The 25,346-nt window shown below is 37.7% G+C and overlaps 1 protein-coding gene across 4 annotated transcripts in view; it reads right to left on the reverse strand.

Annotated features, from left to right (window-relative positions):
• Positions 1 to 25,346, reverse strand: part of STS (steroid sulfatase) — a 117,959-nt gene that overhangs the window by 39,565 nt on the left and 53,048 nt on the right. For all 4 annotated transcript variants that reach the window (XM_072849525.1, XM_072849528.1, XM_072849527.1 and 1 more), the window contains one exon: positions 2,289 to 2,426. In XM_072849525.1, the coding sequence (XP_072705626.1) occupies positions 2,289 to 2,426 (138 nt within the window). The remainder of the gene's footprint in view (positions 1 to 2,288; positions 2,427 to 25,346) is intronic.

A 25,346-nucleotide genomic window follows, 5' to 3' on the forward strand; every position in this document is an offset into this window, starting at 1 on the left:
AGCACCAGCAATGGCAGGGCTGACTGGCTGGAAAGCAGCTCTGCAGAGAAGGACCTGGGGGTCCTGGTGGACAACTAGCTGAATGTGAGCCAGCAATGTGCCCTTGTGGCAAGGAAGGCCAACATCATCCTGGGCCGCATTAGGAAGAACATTTCCCCCAAGTAAAGGGAGGTGATCCTTATGCTCTGCTCAGCAGTGGTGAGATGCACCTGGAGTGCTGGGTCCAAGTGCAGACCTCCCCAGTACAAGAGAGACATCGACATACTGGAGTGAGTTCAAAGGAGGGCCATGAAAATGATTAAGCAGTTGGAGCATTCAACATATGAGGAGAGGCTGAGAGAGCTGGGACTGTTCAGCCTGGGGAAGAGAAAGCTCAGTGGGATCTTGCCCATCCAGTATGGATACATGGATTTACCTGAGTAAAGAGGACAGAGCCAGGCTCTTTTCAGTGGTGTCCAGTGACAAAACAAGAGTCAATGGGCACAAACTGAAACACAGAAAATTCCATTTAAACATAAGAAAAAGCTTTTTTTACAGTAAATGTGATCAAACACTCGAGCAAGTTGCCCAGAGAGGCTGTGGAGTCTCCATCATTGGAGATTTTCATAACTTGACTGGGCACAGCCCTGAGCAACCTGCTCTAGTTGACCCTGCTCTGCAGGGGCTAGGACTACAGACCTTGGGAGGTGCCTTCCAAACTCAACTACTATGTGATTTTCTAGTTCTGCAATACTACTTTTTTAAAAAATCATACCTAAAGGCAATTTACTTCTTTCTCTCTACAACAAAAAGTTTCAAGTTTGGGAAATGACTTTCCAAAAACTGCTGGATTTCTTTGATCTTGTCCCCTGAAATATGAGGGGAAAACAAATTACACAGCCACCTCCTAGTGAAAGAATGAAAAGAACTTTATCTCTGGTAAAAGGACAAGAATATTCACTGCATTTCATTTAAAATAATAAAACCAAGCATTCTTACCCTATTTCAATAAGATTGAAGATTATAAAAAACATTTTGGCATTCATTTTTCTGATGCTGTGTGTCCAACACTTGCACACTGGAAAACACTGTTTTCTGTAGTTTGTCAGATGGAATCCTTTATTTTGTATTTGACAATGTTGTCTGTGAGCAGTCTGTAACTGAATAATCATAACCTTCGATTATGACCAATCCATGACTGAATGTTATAGCCATGCTATCAAGCAGAATTCCTCCATCTCCACATCTTTCATTCTCTTATCCTATTATCCTATTACCTCTTCTTGTTCTGCCTTTCTCAAAAATACATTGCTGACAATAATTATATTCATCCCCATGTTGGAACCATGTTCTCAAAGGTATCCAGTGGTGTATTACATTCCTGCTGACTGAAGGGATCACCATGCCAGCAACATGGGAATGAACAAAGTGAAGAAGGCTGTTTGCTAAACTTTGTCTTTCTACAAGATCAACATATTGCAACAAAAGCAGTGCCTTCCAGTATCGTTGTGTGATATCACCAGGAGAAAGTGTATTACAATAAGGTAGAGTTTAAACACATTTTAAGCCTCCACAGAATAAACAGATTTTGGAGTATTAATCTCCTCAAGACCTGCACTAAAAGAATACATCTAAACTCCGTCCTTTTAACTGAAGTCTCTCCATTTCCAAATCAGTCTTCAATTCAGTAAGTGTGTTATGCATTATTTTCAAAACTCCTTTCTCTAACTCAGTCTTTTCTGCTTGAAATCTTGTCCTCTTCTGGCTGTTGTTGAACTTGCCAATCCCAAACTCAATTCAACTTCTCTTTTTTTTTTTTTTTAACCTAACTTTCCTTTTCTACCTTTTCTGTAATGAATACACTGAGCTCTGTTACTGGTTCTCCATCTTCTCTGTATCATATCTTTGTGTGATCCCACTCACTCCATGGTATTTAGCTCCTATTTATGATTCCTGATGGCTCACAAACCACCTTTTTCCCCTTTCTATTCTGCTATGCAGCCATTATAGTAAAGTAGTATGATCCTTCCAAAGCTGTACCTCTGCCCAGTTCAAAAGTATATTTGCTAGTCTTAAAACTCCACAGAGCTCTGGCTGAGTATGTACTCTGGTTAAGCTGCTGTATTTGACAAGTAAACCCCTTATATTTACTGCCTATGTTTGAATTTCGAATGACAGTCATGAGAAGTTTACTATTAAGGAATCGAGTTTTGACCTTCTTGGCCACAGTGTACATTACAGTTTTGGAGCAAAACCAAGGAGATTATAGTTTCTGACACAGTTTTTAAGAATCATCAGAGAATGTTCACCTTTATATATGCCATTGTATCCTCCATGGACTTCTCCAGAACTGGAGATCTCTTCAAGATGAGCGCCTTGGTCAGATGTAAAGTATACAAGAGTTTTATTACTCAGACTATATTTCTCCAGCACATCTAGAATTTGCCCTAAAAAAAAAAAAAAAAAAAAAAAAAGAGAAAAGCAGAAAAAAGAACAGATTTAATGTCTTCAAGTGGCTTTTTTCATTAATGTACAAATGGCACGTACAAATATTTTTGTCCTTATGCCTTTTTAAGATCACTTTTAAGAAAAACATTATTATACATAGCAATTGGCACTATGCAGCTTACAGTAGGGGACAATTGCACAAGGCTTGCTGCGATCAGGACCATGGTTTGATTGCTGCAGGGTTTCTTGAAGTATAAAATGAGAAGATTTGTGCACATCAGAGAAAAGGGCTGATGCACAGAGAGCCAGTGACCTTTGGAAGCAGTTGCTCTCAATCAAGGAAACCCCTCAGCAAGAAGATTCAAACTGCTGAGGATATCTGAAAGTCTCAGCATGCAGAATAGAGCTAAGAGTTTGGGGGTAAAGCTTTGCTGCCTAGCAACCTATAGAGGCAGCATGGCAAAAATCTCAGTGTGAGTGTTAGAATAAGACATTCTAAGAAAAAAAAGGAAGTTAATATATGGAGTCCCTGTGGAGACCACACGGTTCCATTATCAAACCTACTAATTAGTCCCTAATTTCTTATCATATAAGAATAGACATTGACTAAATTCAAAATATGCAAGGTAGTAAACACACACACATGCACATATGTGAAAGAAGAATCCACATGGATACGCTCTGAAACTCCAAGGCACTATGGGCTAACATTTCATTTTCACAAAAGGCTCCTCACACTACCTTGGCACTGTGGAGAGCCTTGCAGTGCACATAAATTACATTGAAACCTATTTAGACTGAGTTCTTTAAAGAGGGTTTCTGTATGAATGAGAGTGAAGTTGCTCTTTGTAACTTGCTCCAGCGAATTTTATACTGATTATGAATCTAAAATTATTGGTCCTGGAAACTGACCAAAGTATAAGAATATACTTCTTCACATCAGCCTGCAAATGAGGTTTAACCTTGTCCTTTAGGGATCCCAGAGCATATAAAGATAATTCTGTCTTTGCAACCTTTTATCTTTATTCTTTTTACTTAAACATCCTAGAATGGTCCAATTTGAATGTTAATTTTGATTTGCTCACCTGTCCACTAAGAACTAATTCATCAGCTGATGCCCAATTATTGTGTCAAAGAGGATGAGATAAGAAATTTGAAATACAGAGCCTTCTTTAACGATTTTCAGATCATCATTTCTGTTACTATGCTCTTTTTTCTGGATAAGGAGTAGCTACCTTATTGCTAGTATTTCTACTTATCTTTTAATGTTATAGCATTCTAAAATTGCCTTGTTAAAAAGGTTGACTGTCCTCATTTCTCATCAGCTCAAATGACTGGGTCATGAATAAAGGAACATCAGCAGTTAAATAAGTGGTATCTGTTGGTCTTGTTTGTAAACTAGGAGCAAAGAAGAAATGTAACTGTAGGAGAATTTGTTTATGTAAATTTCGAAACCTCGTGGGAGTTGAAATTTCCCAACAGAGCTGAGGAAAATCTGTTACAAAGGCTGACATTTTAAAGTCGGTGGGTTGAGGGAAAATCATGCAGATCCATCTGACAAGCCATTCGCTTGCTGCAGCAGGTGGACTTCGTGCCAGGAAAGAAAGAGGCAATTTCCCATTGGCTTCTGAGATTGTTTGGAGAATGTACTTGCTAAGTAATTATAATATCCCTTGCAAAGGTGGCAATGATGATAAAAAAGTGGAGTATGTAAATAAATTAGGACATTATGTGTGGGTATTCAGCCACATGACCTCCAGAGTTCCCTTCCAACCTGTATCAATCTATGATTTTATGGTTCTATGATAATAATAATAAATAGGATTGCACAAAGAAATATATGTGCAATGACATGCACAAATGCAATTTTTTAACCTACATAGTTTTGCTTGATGAAATTGGATTTTCAAATCATCTTGTATATAAAACAAAATGAAAATAAATCAAGAATCCCACTCAGTACATCACATTAAGTGATCTCTGGTGATCAGAGATATCTGCTGTCATTCAATAATGGCCATTTTGATTTCCTAATTAATCTGGGAAAAAATGAGAAGGATTGAAAAATGTCTTGCTATCACAATTAATTAAATAAAGCAGTCATCATTATGATGACTTTTTTTTTTTCCCCCGAAACAAGATTGAGTAGCTTAACTTGGCCTGGAAAAAAAAAATTCTGACACTCAAATGTTACCTATTTCAGAAAAAAAACACCCCAATAAAATGCATAGAAAGTCTCATCCAAAACTTGTTGAACTCAATGGTAAAACTTCAATTTCCTTCATTTGGATTTTTAAAGACAAAGAGGATCGTCTACCTTAGCATTAATTAACAAATGCTAAAATGACAGTTTATTTCAGCAACAACATTTTTCAGTACAGATGGACTAATAGTAGTAATTCAAATAACACTATTGTCAGAGAATGGCAATCACAATGCACTCGCAGAAATGAAGCAAAACTTCTATTTCTATTTTCATCTTGAACACTGACACCTTCTAGAATGAAAACTATAAATAAACAGTAAAGGGTGTGCTACCAGGAGATAAGCCCCATTAAAGCACATTTGAATTATGTGGTTACTGTTAACACAAGCAATACATTCACTTATTAGCATTTCTAAATAGTAACCAATACAGAATAAAAATGCAAACAATGTATTGTGGATGTCTATGAACAGGTATCTTTCACATGCAATATTATATCAATTTTGGAAGTAAATAATACAAAGTGGCAATATACATCCTTTACTGTTTTCTTATAACAATTTAATTTCTTTTTTACTTTAACTCCTCCACTCTTACTATTTCTGTAGATTTCACAGAGACTTTAGAATTAAGTTAAAATTAATGTATAAACATTCCCAGGCAATGCCAGTTAGTGAACAAGGAGAAGTGTCATCTAACCTATTTTAGCTGCCTAATTTCGGAAGAGGTGAATCGCAACTGCAAAAAGGCCTTTTTTACCTGTTGTCTAAAAAAGAGAAGACAGGCAACTAGCTCAAAACTAAATGCCTTCATATTAGACATCAAGGACAGTATGATGAATCCTACCCAAAGTGCTAGACATGCAACTATATGAGCAACACACTTTAATGGGTGTGGTGAACAGGTAAATGATGTTTGAGTAAAAGAAGATGGTAAAACTGTATTGCTTCACCCATAAAACATGATTGGAAGGGTATCATACACCATGTGCTCTTGAATTACATAATGGGGCTTCAGCTGGCTTAGTATTCCCTTTGAGTCCCGTTGCTGGTTGCAGAAAGCAATACAAATTTTAAAATAATTTTTGGACGTAAAGACTTTATACAGAATACGAAACTGTAGGATAAACAAGCCAGAACACTGGGAAAACTGTAGCTCTGTTCAAGCAATAATAGCTTGCTATCCCCAGTGTAGGAAATTATCAATAAAAATTGAAGGATTCCTGATTGAAAAGATTCACTTGAAAGTCATGTTCTAAAAAATTAACAGCTGCACTGATCTCTGTGGATGCTACCATATACATTTTTTCTGATTTGAACAGAACAGATTTGGAAAGACAACATTTCTGAACAACAAAATCAATCTATCTAACACTGAAGGAGCTGCATAATTTCTGAAGCTATTTAGCAACTAGAATTGCAAATCAAGTTTATCCTACTATTACCGTTCTAGGAATGTATACCCCAATGTATGTGGCTAAGATTATAGCAGACAAAGGCATTGGGCAGTTTTCTTTCATTTGTATTTTTTAAGGTACAAAACAGATTAAGGACAGCATTAAGATGTTCTTTATTTTAATTAGTACATCAATGTTTCAAAATTTAAGTAAAGCTTCCTCAAAAATATACTGAGGATTGCGCTCTACATTCTGCTCTCCACTCTTGCTTCAAGCTATGTTGTTGCTTGAAGCTGTGCTTCAAGCTATATCAAGTTACAATTCAATAAAGAGTTGTTTCATTCTTAAAGTGAAAATGCCAATTTTAATGGTGTGATAGCCACATGAAAGTGATAAGAACAATTGACTCTGTTCTTTAGAAGGAGAGTGTCATGCCACTATTCAAGTTCTCTAACACTGCATGAATCATAGAATCATGGAATCATAGAATGCTTTGGAGTGGAAGGGACCTTTACAGGTCATCTAGTCCACCCCCTCCGCAAGAGAAGGGACGTCTTTAACTACATCAGGTTGCTCAGAGCCAAATCCAATCTGACCTTGAATGTTTCCAGGGATGGGGCCTCCACTACCTCTCTGGGCAACCTGTTCCAGTGCTTCACCACCCTCATTGTAAAAATTTTCTTTGAAATTTGAATGGTAGCTGAACCAACCTCTCTAATGCGGAGAATGTAATTTCTGGAGTTTTGAACCATGTAAAACTCCTACTGTACTCATCTACATAAGATATAGGGTTTATAGAAAATGATTTTTCATTTGAAAACAAGGTACAAACATTGAGAAACAATAACTTGTTTACAAATGAGTTAGTGATTTGGAAAATTGTTCAGAGGTTTAGTCAAGCAAGCATATGAAAAAATGCATTTGATTCATAAATTAGCTTACTGTCATTTGAAGTCAATAGGACATAAATATTATTTGTATTAATGGGAAATAATTTAGAATCTTGCTGAAATTATGAATAAAAAGCTCTAGAATACAGATACCTCTGTGTAATCTAGGCATTAGGACAACATAGTCTGTCTATTTGTGAGAAAAGCTTTAAAGCAGTTTGCCAGATTTGAACAACAGGATTCAGAAGGAGGGTTAAGGATCTGTCTCAGGACAAGACAGTTGACGATAAAGGGAATTCCTGTAAATATAACATTCTTTTCCCACTCCAGCAGACTTTCACATACCTGTGTTGTATCCAGAAGGTTACAGTAAGCTTGAGACAATTATTGGACAAAGAGTGATCTGGGAAGATCAGCCATCACATCTCTGCCTAGAAGAGGCAGTTTTGTTTTTTGGGGTTTTATTTGCTGTTTCAGAATTCCCTACTGATATTAATGTTTTGTTTTGAATAGCGTAATTATCCAGAATCACAACTAACTTGTAGTCAACTGAAGGGGTTCAGCTCTGTGAGTGGCAAGCTAGGTGTGCTTTGAATACATGCATAAACTCCTACTAATTAACCCTATGTGCATAAGTATCTGAAAGCCCATACTTCTCCCAGAAAAGATATTGATACCATTCAACTATATGGCCACTATATAGCAAACCTCTTGGGACCCTCTGCCTGCTACAGGAGTTTAAATTAAGGTAATTCCACAGTTCATCATCTCTTCAGGCCTCAAAGGCTAAGATTTTCACCTTATGAAAACTTAATGTTGCAACTTCTGTACACCATTATTCACTAGCTAACAATCATTTTAATCTCTATGTTGATTTTGTGCGATGAAAAAAGATACTTCATTTTTTAATGCACTGATCTGATTACAAAATCCACTGACTAAAACCTTTGTATAAAAACAAGCTTAGTAACTAAGACCAAGACAACCCTATCTTAATTTTAGCTTTTGTATATATCAGGTTATAAATATGCAAATGTTTCTGTGGTATGCTCAGAGCCATCCAGTTTCCCCTTGATAAATATGTAAATCAGTTTGTCTCTGCAGTGGGGAAGTAATTATCACTTTCAGACCTAGTCATTGAGCACAACACTTGAGGTAAAGATGGCAAATAATAAAACCATTGACAGCAACACAAGAAGTGGCTGCACATATGGTGAACAGTACATAAACTCTGCATGCAACTTGTTTAACATTCAGAGCTAGAACACAACCACTGGAAAGTGGAAATTCTGGGACGAAGCAATAGATTGATGTTATGGCACATTATCTAGCCAGTCAACAGAACACATCCACCTAAGAAGACGAGTGATTCTACATAGAGGAAACATTAGCATATGAACCTCAAAGGTGAGAGTGAATACTAGTTAATATAACTGTTTGACTAGAGCAGAAAATAAATGCATAACTAATTACAAAATATTTAATAATTCCTGCACGAAGAAAGTGGCGTGTAGATTAAGTGGAAAGTCTTGAATCAGTCCTACTGTGCTACCATATTTTTAAAGTTACACTACGGAAACAGCCCATACAATGAAGTCTTCTCCAAAGTACAAAGCTGGAGTCTCAAATATGCTAAATTCCTACTACGATAGCTTAGTGGGATCTTCAATGTCAACAGAACATTCTGCCAAACAAGTAGCATCTGGTTCTGAAAAAGCACATATATATTAGTGTTTTAATTCAGATCAGGAATGCACATTCACAGTAAATCCAATCATGGCCACTTAATATATTTCTGTTTTTATAGCAAAGCCCTCTTGGATTTCATGACCCGGATTCTTTTCAAATTAAACTAAACTCGATGATGAACTCTGGGAATGCACCTAAGGCACTTGCACTACTGATGGGCATTCAGACTACGGGACCACAGTAGAGCTGGTCTGAAGTGGATTTCCTGTCTCTGCTGGTGTGCTGATAGTCTCTCTCCAGCTTGAAAGACAGTTCAGACCTGCCACTGTTGGCAGTTCAAAACATGGTAGGATTGATGAATTCTACACTGAAACTCTGGTGCTAGCACAGTCAAGCTCCACCTGTGCATATTCTAGATACATAGAGGGTGAGATTTACATACAGTATGCACATCTACATCTGATATAGTTACTATAAACATTTTTTAAAGTCAATGAAGCAAAAGAAGCGTTTTCATACACAGCTCACCTATCTTAACACGAATTAATTTGGCCACAAAAATTCTGATTTCTTTTCCCAATGAGGTAAGGTGAGGTAATTGCCCCAGATTTAACTACCTACAATTACTATACAAATCAGTAGTTGTTAGGCCCAGATAGTCTGTAGAACATCAAACACTCTTCTGTTGGATTCCCCTTGTCTCAGGGTGAGACATGTAAAATCAGTGTAAGGGCTAGGAGAAGGGCAGTTTTTTTTAAAAAACCAAGGCAGCTTTGGTGTGGGGTCAGCTAAGCTATCAGTATGTATTTGCTTTCTGTTTGGATTTGGATTGCCATGTAATTGTAAACTTGTAATTAGCTTGTGACTGTTTATACAGTCTTATAAGTATAATGTGTCTTTCAGACCCTCAGGATAAATTTTCAGCATAGTGCACAGCAAATTTGGCATGCACTGCTTAGCAGCTATGAATAAATCAACCAAATTTTGACTTACAATTATGCATAAGTTTTTCCTAGAGATGAGTACCACACCTCTTATTTTTCTTATTCATATAGGGCTCAAATTATTTTGTAGATGTGAAAGTTGGAATGATACTTTACATGTATACAAATACATGTGGATAATAAAGCACAGACTAAGATGTGGTTATGAAAGTTGTGAAGACCTGTAAGTATAGCTGCAATATAGACACTGCAGGATGGAAAGGTTTTCATATTCAGATCAATACTACTACATTAATGATGGATCATTAAAGGTCAAAAGTATAACTATTTGCTGGCTATTTCCTTATTAGTATTTAAACTAGCTAATAAATGCATTGTCTGAAATTCACTTTTAGACCTTACATCTGTTGAACATAAGGCTCTGTATTTCTAATGTAAAGCTTAATTTTTAGCCTGCTTAAAATGCTGAACTATGAGAGATGATCATGCAATTTTAGGAAGGTCCATCGCATTTGCATTTTTCATGACAGCTGTGATAACTTTTTGGTAAATTTGCATCTTCATTCTGCACACATCTGAGAATAAGATGCCATTTCACACATACAACTAAGATGCATAATGCAAAAGACACTGTCTCGCTCCCCACTTCAGGTCTCCCACTTTTTCTTTTAAATTTTTGAAAGGATTTCTTTAGGTAGGACCTAGGCAAACTGTAATGAATGACAACCAAAGGATGTTACTCGTTTTTGAATTAAACTGTCAGGTGAAGTTAAGGCTTCAGCTATTTGATCATTCCAATATAAGCTGATGGTGATTGATTCAGTAATTGTGGGGTGATAAAAGAAACTCTTCTCTATATTTTCAAAGGTTTAAACATTTATTAACATCAGAGTCAGTTTTAAACTGAATATGTATATGCTTATAGATCCACATGCATAATGCCAACATTTTGCCAGATTAAAGTATGAAGAATTATGAAGAATTTAAAACAGGGCAAGTAACTTAACCCCACATTTTAATCCTCTGCACTTTTCTGAAAATTTCAAAGTATTTGTTGGTGTGTTTGTTTCTTTTTTGTAACTTATTAAATAAAATGGGAGCTGTGATAAAATTGGTTGACCTTAGAGCCTAAACATTTCTTGTCTTTCAACAGCCAAACTTTTTAATCTTTGCTGAATTTGGGAGTAGGTTTTAAACATTTGCTATAAATCATATACCATAAAGTTAAGAGGAGTTTTATCAAGATCGAATTAATATGCCTCATGAAATCTTAATTCTTTTCATTTCCCAGCTTTCTGATTTTAATTATGCAAATCTAATCTTGCATGAAAGTAGCTGTGCATTAACTCATCTCCAAAACAGAAGATGCCTTTTTTTTCCCTTCGACATGACCATCACCATGCACTCTTGCCAATTCACCTATTTCTCTAATTGCTTTTGGGCAACTCAGTACCTTTTGTGCCTAAGTGCTACTAGACACTTGAAGCCTACCGTGCAATCACCATCTCCAAACCATGCTAGCTGTGAATGTATCTCTGTACAGACAGTGTTAATACCAATAAGAAAGCAAGCCTGACTGTGAAAATTGTCCTCAAGGGAATTTTCCACTAATGAATGTAAACTCCAATTTGTCTTCTCTAGATGACATTCTGAACTTAGGAAAAAACAACAAATAAACTGAAGGCCACAAATCTTTCTTTATGATTCATCTTTTTTTTCAACTTATGCTCCTTCTTTCCTTTTTTTTTTTTTTCTGGTATATGTGTGTGTTCAATATGACAGTATCTATGCTGATTTAAACTCCAGAGGATCCTTTCAGAAGGGAAGGCAAATAATTTTTCAGGTCATCCTCATTGATCATAGATGACTAGCTCAGAAGATTGCTCACTAGCTTATGAAATGAGACTTTGATTCCTTAATTCATCTAAGTGCTCTTGAAAAAATATGCCCAGCCTATTCAGAAAGAGCTTTTGTTGAAGTTTCAGAGTAGTATTCAGTAGCACAGCAGGTGTCTACAAGCAAAAAATAAAAATCTGCCTTTTTCTGGTCCGAGGCCTGGAAAGAGAAATATGTCACTCTCGTCTTAAATTGGTTTGGAAATACTTTAGGTCTCTGCTTAGGCCAAGATGTATTCGATGCGCCCAAGACGTGGTGGGGATATGAGATCATGGAGGGCCCCGAGATCATCAGGCCCATTTCTTTGCCTTTTCTCTACCTAATGAATAAAGTTAAAAAAACTTTATTCATTTATTCAATTCACTTTATTCAGTTAAAAAAACTTTATTCTCTACTTATGAATAAAGCAAAGATGTGAAGTGAAATTACTAATACAGTTATTGATCTGAGTTTATGAAGGTTCAACAATATGAATGCTATGTGTCATTTGGTTTGTAATGGGAAGTTACAAAAATTGAACTATGAGACTTTCTTGTGCGAAGGCAAGACAGACTGCTGGAAGGGCTCTGCTTTGCATACAGGGATCGAAGTCAGATGTGTTTTTTAGGATAAATCTGAAGGCTAAATTTGACATGAGGAAGGATCATTCACACAGCAACACCACAGATCAGCTGAAATATTAACATAGATACAAGGAACAAATTAATCTAACTGTAAATAGATAGTGTTTGGGGAAGAGAGGAGTTATTGCCAAAGTAAACTCCCCAAAGCACGGATGGCAAACAACCACTGGAAGGGCCCAGCTAGCACGTTTCTTACTTATAGGAATAGCACTATTCCCTATGGATAGAGAGGCAGGTACAGAGTTAGTCCCTCCCTATTAATGTATTTTTTTAAAGGACTAGTCCTTTCTGAACCTATAACATCAAATCTTTGGAAGTTGTATATAGACAGACATCCTTGAACAGGAAAGGTTTGAAATCTCCACGTTTCACATGAATAGTTCTGTAACAGACTGGTGTTTCAGTATCACATACAGGGAGAAGTAAGTACAAAACAGCAAACAGATTTCTGCTCTCGAAGGCACTGGAAAAGCATGGCTAGTTTTACTCAGCAACTGACTGTATTGTTATCAAGATTCAGCAATTAAATATGACAACAGTAGGACAGAGCATTTGCATACATTTCCTGATAGTGTATTTATTATACCAGTGCCTCCTATTTAAAACAATTATTTTCTACTCTCTTACTGTGTATTCCTAAAGTTAATATAGAACAAGGGAAGTAATTAAATGTCACATCAGAAAATCAGTTTACATTCTGAGAGAGAAATGTGATATTATTCTCTAGTATTTTTTGCCAAGAAAGTCCTCTAAGCTCTCTTTAACTCATCCATCTACTTTTTATGAGCAGCACCTGGGGGTTATTGCAACAACTGGTTGACAAACTACAGCAGAATCACACAAAAGTTGAAATGTGAATGGACTGAGAAATTTGGGATATGGGGCTTGACTATCTCAGCTCTAAACTGGCAAGAATATTTAGGATATGTCCTGTAGAAATACTTTAGGGATTTTTTTTTACGGACAACTGCCAATTTTGTGCCCTATTAAAATAATACTGGTAAAAAAGCCATCATAGCAGCACTTTGCCCATAACACCATGCTAAGATGTCCGAACTTTGTCCTGTACGATGTGCTGTGGTGGATACAAAGGAATTTACTTTATGTTTTGCTCTGTCCTGAATTACTTCTTTTTATGTTGTTGGAAAGTTTGGCCCCAGTCAGGACTTCATAGACAGATGGGACATTTCAGCCCACTTTCAGCTGCACAGACATCATCCTTACCTTTGGCTTTGGTTTTCCCTCTACTTTCCTGTTAATGGGCATTTGACACTTGTATGGTGTTGCTCCCTCCCTCTGAGCTTCTGGCAGCCACCTCTGCTTTCCTGCTCTGCTTTGCCAGCTATTGCTAGCCACATACTTAGCACTGTCTTGCACATATTAGAAAGGTGGACCATTTGTTCAGTATCTTTTTGACATTATGGTTAAACTTTGAAACTAAGTATACACTTCTTCCATTACATGGTTTTCACTTTTTTTTTTCCTTTTTATTAAAAATAAATCAACAGAAAATACAGATTGTTTGAAGTTTGTGATGTCATTTTTTTTAAAGAATCACAACCTTTTCAACCTTTCATTCATAGTTATTGACTTCAAGTCAGCCCAGTTCCACTGACTTCAGTGCAGTTACATCATCCTGCAAACCAAAGACCTATCCCAGCATGGTTAAAAAAGAACAGATGTTTATCACGGTATTTATTGTCTTGCTTAGTTGAGTGACCACTTTCTTCTTTTCCAACCAAGTCCCTAAAAAAGGCCTCTTTTTAAAAAACAAAAGTAGTTTGAGGGACCTGGGTATCTGGCAACTAGAAACACTTCTATATTGCTACATAAAGATCATGGTATTTTTAATTTAATCTCATTCTCTTTGGATTTAGGAAGATACCTTCTTCAACTCTTAGGGAAGAATAACTACATATAATACATATACATAAAGAATAATACATAAGTTGCATGGAACTGAGAAATGTTTACATATAAAAGGAAAGTTTAAATTAAATTAAAAAGTTCCGTTAGCTCATCTAAAAAGAGACAACTTCCAAAAGGAGGTGTAATATTAAAGTATGTCAAATTGATATCATCCTTTTAATCTCAATTGTATGACACTTTTGTTCCTGCTTCTTAAAACCTAGTCTTTCCAGAACTGCTTAAATAGTGATGTTCCAATAAGCTATTATCAATAGGGACTGATCATCGTAGGAGATGCCAAGTAATGAAAAGCAGCCAAGTGGAGGGAAAAAATACAGTGTGATCTCCTGTGACAATCCATTGGGAAGAACTAGCAAAGAATAACAGCAAAGAAAAAAAGTACAAATTATCTGCTTGTGGCATATGAGGAGCTGACGAAAAGAAGACCAGATTCGACTCTTAGATGAAAGTGCACCTCCTCACATCAGGAAGGCAAAAATTTATTTAAAATAAGATAAAACTAGTATTGCAGATATGGAAATACATTAAAGTTACCCTGACTACTCAGTTCGACGGGACTGTTCATATCAATATGGGAGAGAGGAACCTGGTGCTAAGGCTGTTTTTGGACCACTGCATCATAACCATATTTCTATATGTATACCACTGGATGGGCCAAGATCTCTTCTGACATCTAGGGAAAGAAAAGAATCTACCAAAAGGGAAAGAAGTCTCATCTTCAGAGATGGTAACAGACCAACCACAGACATTTTGTTAAAATCCATTTCCTGGCTGCCACTTATGGCTTAATTATGTATGAAAATAGCTCAATTGTGTATGAAAATAATTTTATAAACAGAACTGGCCTGTTTTCAAACATTGGTTATCAATGCTTCTGATATTCTCAAGTCAATGTATTTTATTTTTTAAATGCTTGTGTCTGTTTTAGGGAAAATGCTCTTTACTGTGTAACACCCATAGCAAACTTTTGAATACATTCATTAAAGGTTTCTTATCGACCCAAGTTGTCAGCAAGAAATTGAATCACAGACTTCCTTAGCTAACAAAATAAATTCTAACTTCAGATTTACAAATTTCAGAGCTAAGGAGTCCCAGAATTTTACAAAATTATCATCTGAAAAAACCTAATGACAATGGCTTTTTTATACTTTTTGACATTATACGTTATTAAATGTTTCTGAAAATTTCAGTATGATGTGATGATTTTACAAAGATCATAGAATCACAGAATCACAGAACAGTTTGGGTTGGAAGGGACTTTCAAAGATCATCTAGTCCAACTCCCCTGCCATGGGAAGGAACATCTGTCACTAGGTCAGGTTGCTCAAAGCCCTCTCCAACCTGACCTTGAAAACTGCCAGTAATGGGGCACCCATAACTTCTCTGGGCAACCTAGTCCAGTGTGTCACCACCCTCATTGTAAACAATTTCTTCCTTATGTCCAACCTAAACCTACCCTCTTGCTGTGTAAAAACATTGTCCCTTGTCCTGTAAATACAGGCCCTGGTAACTAGTCTCCCTCTGTCTTTCTTATAGCCTCCTTCATATATTGAAAGGCAGCAATAAGGTGTCCCCAGAGCCTTCTCTTCTCCAGCCTTAACAACCCTAGCTCTCTTGGCATTTCTTCATAGGAGAGGTGTTACAGCTCTCTGATCATTTTTGTGGTCCTCCTCTGGACCTGCTACAACAGGTCCATGTTTTTCTTGTAGTGAGGACCCCAGAGCTGGACGCAGTACTGCAGGTGGAGTCTCACCAGAGCAGAGTAGAAGGGCAGAATCACCTCCCTCGACCTGCTGGCCATGCTTCTTTTCATGCAGCCCAGGATATGCTTGGCTTTCTGGGCTGTGAGAGCACATTGCCGCGTCATGTCCAGCTTTTCATCCACCAGTACCCCCAAGTCCTTCTCTGCAGGGCTGCTCTCATCCCTTCATCCCCCAGCCAGTGTTGATACCAGGAGTTGCCCCGACCCAGGTGCAGGACTTTGCACGTGGCCTTGCTGAACCTCATGAGGTTCACATGGGCCCACTTCTTGAGCTCATCCAGGTCCCTCTGGATGGCATCCTGTTCCTCAGGCATGTCAGCCACACCACTCAGTTTGGTGTCATCTGCAAACTTGCTGAGGGTGCACTTGATCCCACTGTCTATGTCATTGATGAAAATATTAAACAGTACTCATCCCACTACAGACCTCTGAGGGACACCACTTGTCACCGATCTCCATCTGGACACTGAGCCACTGACCACTACTCTCTGGATGAGACCATCCAACCAATTCCTCATCCACTGAACAGTCCACCCATCAAATCCATATCTCTCCAATTTAAAGGATGATGTTTAAAGGATGTTGTGGGGGATCATGTCAAAGACTTTACAGAAGTCCAGATAGATTACATCCATGGCTCTCCCCTTGCCCACTGATGTCATCCCTCCATCACAGAAGGCCACTACGTTGGTCAGGCAAGACCTGCCCTTGGTCAAGCCATGCTAGCTATCTTGAATCACCTCCCTGAACTCCATGTGCCTTAGCATAGCTTCTAGGAGGATCTGTTCCATGATCTTCCCAGGCACAGAGGTGAGACTGACAGCTCAGTAGTTCCCAGGGTCCTGCTTTCTACTCTTTTTAAAAATGGGTGCAATGTTTCAATTTTTCCAGTCACCAGGGACTTCACCTGACTGCCATGTATTTTCAAATATAGTGGAGAGTGGCTTGGCAACTACATCAGCCAATTCCATCAGGACTCTGGGACGCATCTTGTCAGGTCTTGTAGACTTCTATATGTTCAGGTTCCTCAGGTGGTCACAAATCTGATCTTCTCCTACAGTGGGAGGGACTTTGCTCCCCCAGGCCCTGTCTTGCGGTCCATCTGCAAGGAAGAGAGGTGTTCCAGCCCTCTGACCATTTTCGTGGCCCTCACCTGGACCCACTCCAACAGGTCCATGTTTTTCTTGTACTGGGTGCCCCAGAGCTGGACACAGTACTCCAGGTGGGGTCTCACGAGAGTGGAGTAGAGGGAAACGATCACCTCTGTCGACCTGCTGGCCGTGTTTCTTTTGATGCAGCCCAGGGTATGACTGGCCTTCTGGGCTGCAAGCACACATTGCTGGCTCATGTTCAAATTTTCATCCACCAAACTGAACAGATAAATTCTATCTGTTTGAAGTGTAAATAAAGGAAAAAAAATGTATTCATTTATTAATTGCTTAATGTGTGCTCTGCTGTTTTGTGGAGCCAAAATCCACTGTACTCTGGATTAGAAGCACTTTGATACCTTTCACACAGCCATATACTATACACATGGCTATACTTTTCATATTGCCAAAAACATTCTCTTCCATGGCTCTGCTAGAAATGCTAAGATATCCTGAGCTACTCATTTATTTCAGATATCTGACATTAAGTTATTTTCGGGTTTGCAGGAAGATAAAATTCATATTGCTTTTCTGGGCCAGGTCATTCTTTTCTTTAAGATTAAAGTACATTTACATTTGTATTATTTCTTGTTTGCCTGCTTTGTTTTTAAATTCTAGTGTGATTCAGAAATGGAAGTAAAATAAATTTCTAACCCACAAATATCTCTTCCACTGAAATATAAGAGCCTAAAGATCCTAAATCCTTTATCCTCATAACATGGAAACGGCAGCAGTACTTTAAAACCATGTAAACTGAAGCACCTAAGGGTCAAGTTAATCACACACAATTTTAGGCAAACTAAATGTGACATTAGAGATGAGTCCATCTAGCAGTTTGCTAAAAGGGAGCTTCCTGAAAAAGGAGGATGCTTCTCCTCTTTCTCCCCCTTTCTTCTTTCCCTGGAAGCTGGTTAGAAAAAAGGAGGGAAGGGAGGGAAGGGTGCTCTGCCTCCTGTGTTGTGGTAGCAGCAAGCTGCAAGATCCACTGAAGCTGTGGAATATAACTTCATGCTGGTGTCTAAGGTAGGGATTTGATTATCCTGGAGTCTCTCTTTCATCATCTCAAGGAAGCAAATCAGCCCTTAGGGGTCAGGTGTTCCTTTGGATATTGAGCTTACTACTGTAACATAAAATCTGTTGGGTGTTCTCAGGGTAACTACAATGTGCTCCTCGTGAGGAAATGTTATAAAGAAACTTCCATAGGTGGGGAGGGAGAGGGAATAATTTAAAAAGAGAATTGTGTATACAAAATACTAGAACAAAGCCAAAAGAAAGAGAAAACAAAAAGAAAGCATTCAAAATAGAAAAAAATACCCTGAGTACACTACATGAAATATGCAAAAAAAAACCCCAAACCAGTAACATTAATAAATAACAGGTAGGAAAGCATAATAAAGATTCAGTATCAGTTTTTCTTAAACAATACCCTAGATTGAAACATAAATGCCTTATTTTCCAATCAAGTAGTGAGGGAAAAAGCTGGAGAAGAGCAAAGTTTTCACTTTACCAGACTGTCTTTCACTGATCACAGCATCACTATTCTAGTGCTTTCTCTAACCTTAAACATGTCATTATTTACCTCATTATTATACTTCATTATTATAAAGAAAGAGATAAAAAGCTTTCTGTAATGCAAAATACACAACTGGTTTCTAGAAGAATAATGATCTTTGGTAATATTACCAGCCTGCCCATTATATAGTGTGGTTGTTTTAGCAGTCAGATGTACCATTGAAAAAAACCCAGTCATAGTCAATAAAAAGCCAGTTCTACCAACCTCATCAATAAGAGCTTATTACCACCTGGAATTTGAGCCTTGTGATTCAGCAGTTTGAAATTTCTGCATGGCAATTCACTAATAAGAATCAGCCTGCCAATGAACAATAGTTTACAACACAGAATTGATACTCTCATAAGCTTTATTGTATGATTATCGTTTTCACTGAGAATTAGTTCCCCTCTTTTTTAACAGTATAGTCTCAAAATAATTAACATACATTTCAAAAGAAGCATGAAAAAGTTTCATGTCTTTCTCCAAGAAACAGCAGGGATGATTTTAAAAGAACCTCTAGGGTTCTCAGGATCATCACTGAAATTGAAATGCACATGGTCAGTTTCATGTTTTTTCTACAGTTAAATTGAGATGCAGCCAGCTATGAATAAATGGTAAAAGGCTGGAAGACATTTCCTAAATCATCACAGAAACTGTTCATATCATTATATTCATATGTTGGTGAAGGTATTTAATTATCCTTAAAAAATACCACTTAATCCCCAAGACCAGAAGAAAACCTGAGTTCCTAAGTTCAGGTGTACATTCTAATAATTTCCCACCTCCAACATGGATCAAGACTTGGAAGGATAAATGGCTTGCTTCCCCCCTCTTCCCCATTCCCATGCCAGCTGAATTAAAGTCCTGATGCTTTACTATAGATCCAGAGCTGGATTAGTGGATGACTGGCAGCAAAGCTATACCTCAGTAGGTGAATCTAAACATCATCTCTGTGCCTCAGTTTTTCTTCTGGGAAAGAGATTAATGAGATCCCCCTACCTTACAAAGACTTTGTGAAAATGCTTATTTGTGAATCTGTTATATACTCTAGTGAAGTAATGCCACAGAAAAGATGAGGTGTCAAAGAAATCTGTCTTCAAAACAGAACTTCAATAGTGTGTGTTAAATAAAACATGATAATTCATCTTTAACAATGAGGAATACACCTACCGTTGAGTAGCTGCTCATTAAGAAGGCACTCTGTGATGAGGAGACAGGGTTCCAATGGGAAAAGAAATGGCATGTAAACATATGCTTAAAAACTGTACCATAAGACACAAGCATAGGAAGATTGATTTTTCCTATCTTTGAGTACTTGACTTCATAGCCTTACAATGTTCACTTGTGCCTTCTGCATGTTTTTATGAATGTATAATTATTCACGGACTGTATCGGTTATATTAAGGTACTGCGTAATCCGCTACAAAACTATCTGAAGGTACAAGGAAGGGGGGTGGGTGGGAAGGTTTAAACACCCTGATTAAAAATCCTTAATATCTTTAGTTTCTCTGCTCCTTTGTTTCACATTTAGGCTTCTTTCATAGAGATGTAACTTCTACCAGCAACATCCTTCACCTACTAGCTCAGTTGCATACTTTATTAAAACCATGATTACAAGCTCTATAAATACCTAGACAGATATTGCTTTCAGTGCCCAAGTGTTGAAGAAAAAGGATGGCAAAATCATGCTCATAAGTCAGTGCTGAAGGTTTCAGGTTTACAACAGGGACATTTTCACCAAAGTGAGCAAAGGGAGCTGTAAATCATGTCTCTTTCTGCCATCCTGAGCCCTTGCTGTAGGTGACTGACTTACTAAATTCCTGTAGAGTTTCTTTGGGACAGGGCAAATGCAATCCCTCTTAACAGCTTCATAGTATCTGTGCTAAAAAGGTTGCAATGCAGAGGCACTCCACCAGCAAAATCTTTAGTAGCTTCCTTTAAACTGCTTTCCCGGTCTGTATTTTGGAGATTATCTACAATTTGGATAAAGTTAGCCCCATTCAGTTTCCTCGTTGCAACCTTCATCCAAGTATATATAGAAATCACTGTATTCCTGCAGGTCAGTTTTGGCTTAAATCTTTACTGTGTTCTTAAATCCCACTGATAAAGACTTTCCCTACCCACCTTAAGCAAGGAGCAAAATACAACCATACCATTTATATGTGAAATTAAACTTTAGGGGCAAAGGTTAGACAAAAGGTTGGTAGTACATTTCATTACAGAACTTCCTATCGTCATTGCTTGGAGAGTCGTCGGGATCCTCTTATCCCCAGCTTATCTGAAACAAGCATTGAGCTCTCTGCTACTAATAGAAATTAGTGTGTCTCAAGAGCAATGCTAATTTTTTCACTGATTAGAGCATTTTGATCACAATGTTAGATGTACTTTCACTGTTTTTGTATTAGACCACATTTTTATAGGTTCATAACTAATAGAAAGCCTTTAAAATTTTGAAAGTTATATGATTACATTTTTGTAAAGTAAAATGCACAATGCACTAACACATCTTGTGCTGACAATTTAACTCCTGCAATATCAGATGCAAATGAACTCTGTTCAGCAGCTGGCAGCAAATTTTGAACAACACAGCAATACCACCACAAGCTGCATTACACTGAAGTTTTCCATCATGGAGTCTGTGTTACTAAGACATTATTTAAACTTGCTGATTAAAAATGCTATAGGAATGGCTGCTTGAGATGTGCTTTGTAATCTTGTAAATAATGTTCTATGAAAGAGCTTTGCTGTGTACAAAGATGTAATATAGAAAAAGGAAACTGTACTTAAGGAGGATTAGGTAGCTCAGGGGGCTTATCATAGTGGAAATTGGAGTCTTTCATCACTTAGTCACCTCTTAAATTCAGTCCTGTTCAGTAGTGACTGAAAGTCATTGCTGCTTAGTGCCATATGAAATGAGTTTGGGTTTTAGCCCAGGTCGTAACTGGAAAGCATCCACATCATAAAAGGCAGAACGACAAATGTCTTTAATCGGCACCCTTACTGACAATTTTCCCAGATCTGACCTAAAGAGTGAATGTGCTTCAAGAGCTTAACTACTGTCTTAGCTGAAGAAATCTCTTGATGTTAGGGTAAGAGCAGGATGGCAGAACAAGGTGGGAAAAAGCTGTTCTAGTCACAGAGCACCTGTATTGGCTGAATACCTTCTTCCTCAGAGATGCTGACTGAACACCTTTTGTGATAACAAAAACAGCTTTAAAATAAACCTTCTAGACTTGAGACGTATACCAGTATAAATTCAGGAAAGCAAGGTCAGGGAATGCACCATTTGCATCAGGCATCACTCTCCAGATTTTTAGTTCCATCTTTAAGTTTTCAGGCTTAGCTAAGTTTATGTCACGTTCATAATAGCTGGATAAAATGATCTGAGCATGATTATCCGCCACTTCTGATAATGTGGCATCATTCTGCTTTGCTTACCTTTTAAATCAACTTTGCACTGTTACAAATGACTACATCAGGTGAAAAGTAAGGATAAATTAGGCTTATCTCTGCATACAAGATTTTTTTCTGAAAAAAAAATTGAAGATAGCTCATTCATTTTTTTACTCATTTTCCTTTCATATTATTAATGTTTATTTTGATTTTTAGCATAATTCAGAATTCTCAGAGGATTTGTGGTACATTTTTAGATCAGTCCTAATAGAGTAGGATTCTAAATAGAGATTGAAATTATACAAACACTGTAAAGTAAAATAAAGATGTAAAAATTCACAATAACGGCCACTAACAATTATATGTAAAAGAAGAGACATGGATTTCAGATGAAACTTACCAATACTATGCTGTTTCCCAGAAGGAGAATAGTTACTGCTCAATATAGGAAAGAACATTATAAAAACCCAAAACATCTAGGAATATTCAGGGCAGAACAATTTCAGGGCAGAACAACTTGAAATAAATATTAAAATTATATTTTAATTACTTTTTAATTAAAAATAATAAGTCAAGTTTAAGAGCTCATAGGCTTCTAAGTTTAAAATAATTATTTTAAAATGAGAAAGAAAATGCTTTTACTAAGAAACTGAAGACATCACATGCTATTATGAAGGCATATAACAACCGAGAAATTGGGGGAACGTAACATGCTTCAGAACCTCAAGCATTCTTCGGCTGTAACATTTAGAACCTTCTTTTTGTTTTGGGAATGCTTTAGACTATGACACCTTAATCAGAGCAAGAATTTTACTAAAAGTCTTGTGGGCATAGTTCAGTTTTCTGTCTCCTAAATATTTTACAGTTTTCCAAAAGTAGCTTTCATTTTGTTTCTGAAAACATTCTTTCATCTATTACTAAAGCAGTGGTACATCTATTACTAAAACAGAGAAAAAAGCCACAGGGGTCAATAAAAATGGTTTATATTAAATTGGAATGGTTTCCACTTAGACCCTTGATTCACATCACTCCAGAGTTGAATAGAAGTTAAAAGTAGAGGATGTGGTTGATCCACACACATTGCGTATTATCTATTTGACCATGCGCACATTCATCAGATAAAAGGAAAATAAGCATTTAGTTTTTATCATCTCACACTTAGGCACTGTAGGAATTAAGAGGCACAGCATAATCCTGAACATTGGTATAATCTCTTTTACAACACTGGGAAATCTAATTATAGAACAAGTAAATTAGATGTTTCCTCAAAGGTCTGGACTTGACTTGGCAGAGCTTTTGCTCTTCCCTTCCTCTTTGAAAGCCCTGTGTGAAAATACACGTTTATAGACAATTCTGAATCATGGTAACAGCTGAACCAAAGAAAAACAGTGTGAAAAGTGGTCCAATTTTCAGTTAGTCCTACTAGATTGTAACCTAGCTGGTCTTTCTCAATTAACTATACTTTACTTCTGCCTTGCTGTATTTTGTTATAGGCCACATATCACCCCAGAGAGTTGTGTAGCAGACTACCACAAATGCTTCGACAAGTCCTAAATGTTCCTCAGGTAAGGTTCAATTTATTCAGATGCCCAAGATTTTAATTACATAAGTACTTTCAGTTAAAAAATGTTAGGTACTGTATTTCCTTGCAAGGAAAACCTATTTAAGATATCATTAGCATCCTCAAAATTTGTCATCACTGTAGTAACACAGTATCACAGAATGGTTTGCATTGGAAGGGACCTTCAAAGGTTGTCCAAGCCCCCTGCCATGGGCAGGGACATCTTTCAATAGATCAGGTTGCTCAAAGCCCCGTCCAGCCTCATCTTGAACACTTCCAGGGAGGGGGCATCCACAATGTCTCTAGGCAATGTGGTCCAGTGTCTCACCACCCTTATCGTAAACAATTTCTTCCTAATGTCTAATCTAAATCTACCCTTTTTCAGTTTAAAACCGTTGCCCCTTGTACTGTCACTACACACCCTGCTAACAAGTCTTTCCGTTTTTCTTATAAGCCCCCTTTATATACTGAAAGGCAGCAATAAGGTCTCCTTGGAGCCTTCTCTTCCCCAGGCTAAACAACCCCAACTCTCTCAGCCTTTCTTCAGAGGAGAAGTGTTCCAGCCCTCTGACCATTTTTGTGGCCCTCCTCTCAACCTGCTCTAACAGGTCCATGTCTTTCTTGTGCTGAGGACCCCAGAGATCGATGCAGTACCCAGGTGGGGTCTCAGAGAGAGGAGCAGAGGAGGAGAGTATCATGAGAGTATCTTGCTTCTGTTTGCTTCAGTGAAGAGTTTCTTGGTTTCTCTAAACTGACTTTTAAAGGTTATGTCTGATTTTGTTTCAAAATATGAATTTACTTTAGTGAATAGCTTTTTCCTTTTCTTCAGCATCTCACAGGATCACAGAATGGTTGAGGTTGGAAGGGACCTCTGGAGGTCACTTTGCCTAACCCCCCGCCCTGCTCAAGCAGGGCCACTTGGAGCCCAGGACTATGTCCAAATGGCTTTTGAATATCTCCAAGGAGGGAGACTCCACCACCTCTCAGGGCAACCTGTGCCAGTGCTTGGTCACCCTCAGTGTAAAAAAGTTTTTCCTGATGTTCAGAGGGAACCTCCTGTGTTTCAGTTTGTGCCCATTGCTTCCTGTCACTGGGCATCAATGAGAAGTGCCTGGCCCCATCCTCTGCACCCTCCCTTCAGGTATTTATATACATTAATAAGATCCTCCCTCAGCATTCTCTTCTCCAGGCTGAACAGAGCTCTAGTCTCAGCTCTCTCAGCCATTCTTCATAGGAGAGATGCTCCAGTCCCTTAATCATCTTCGTGACCCTTTGCTGGACACTGTCGTGTAGCTCCATATCCCTCTTGTACTGGGGACATATGGAGCTACTCTCTTCACATACAATTCTACCAAACCTTTTAAGATATTTCAAACACAAGTTACATGTAAGATGCATTGGGATGTATTTCCACTCCTTTTCTTCTAATTAACTAACACCAGATGATGGTAACATTTTCTTGGCATAACTTAATCCTAAAACAGGTCAAAAGATCATGGCAGAGAGGCAGTTAAGTTTTTTTCAGCTTGCAGGGCATTCAGAGAATAAAGATATCCAGACAAGGCCCCCACTCTACAGTTACCTAGCTTGTGCCAGACTACAATTTCTGAGACTTTTTTACACTTAAGCCATTCAGTTGTGATTGTTCCAGAGAGGATTAAGAACTGATATGTAGTTTTGTTACTGTTAACAGAACAATAAACAGTCATTTGCAAAAGTGGTGTTGAATTAGTTTGTCTTCACACAGCTTGCATGCATGTCTACAGGGGGCTCCAAAACTCTTTGCAGTGATCTGTTTTGGATTAAATTAGTGTAATGCAATTTACAGCAAAAAACAATTTCTGAACATATCCATTTCTCTTCCTATACTCAATCAGGAACGAAGGAATGAAGGAAGGGAAGAAGAGAGGAAGGAAGAAAAGGATAATAT

The sequence above is a fragment of the Ciconia boyciana genome, chromosome 1 (assembly GCF_034638445.1).
Source record: "Ciconia boyciana chromosome 1, ASM3463844v1, whole genome shotgun sequence".
Classification (NCBI taxonomy): Eukaryota; Metazoa; Chordata; class Aves; order Ciconiiformes; family Ciconiidae; genus Ciconia; species Ciconia boyciana.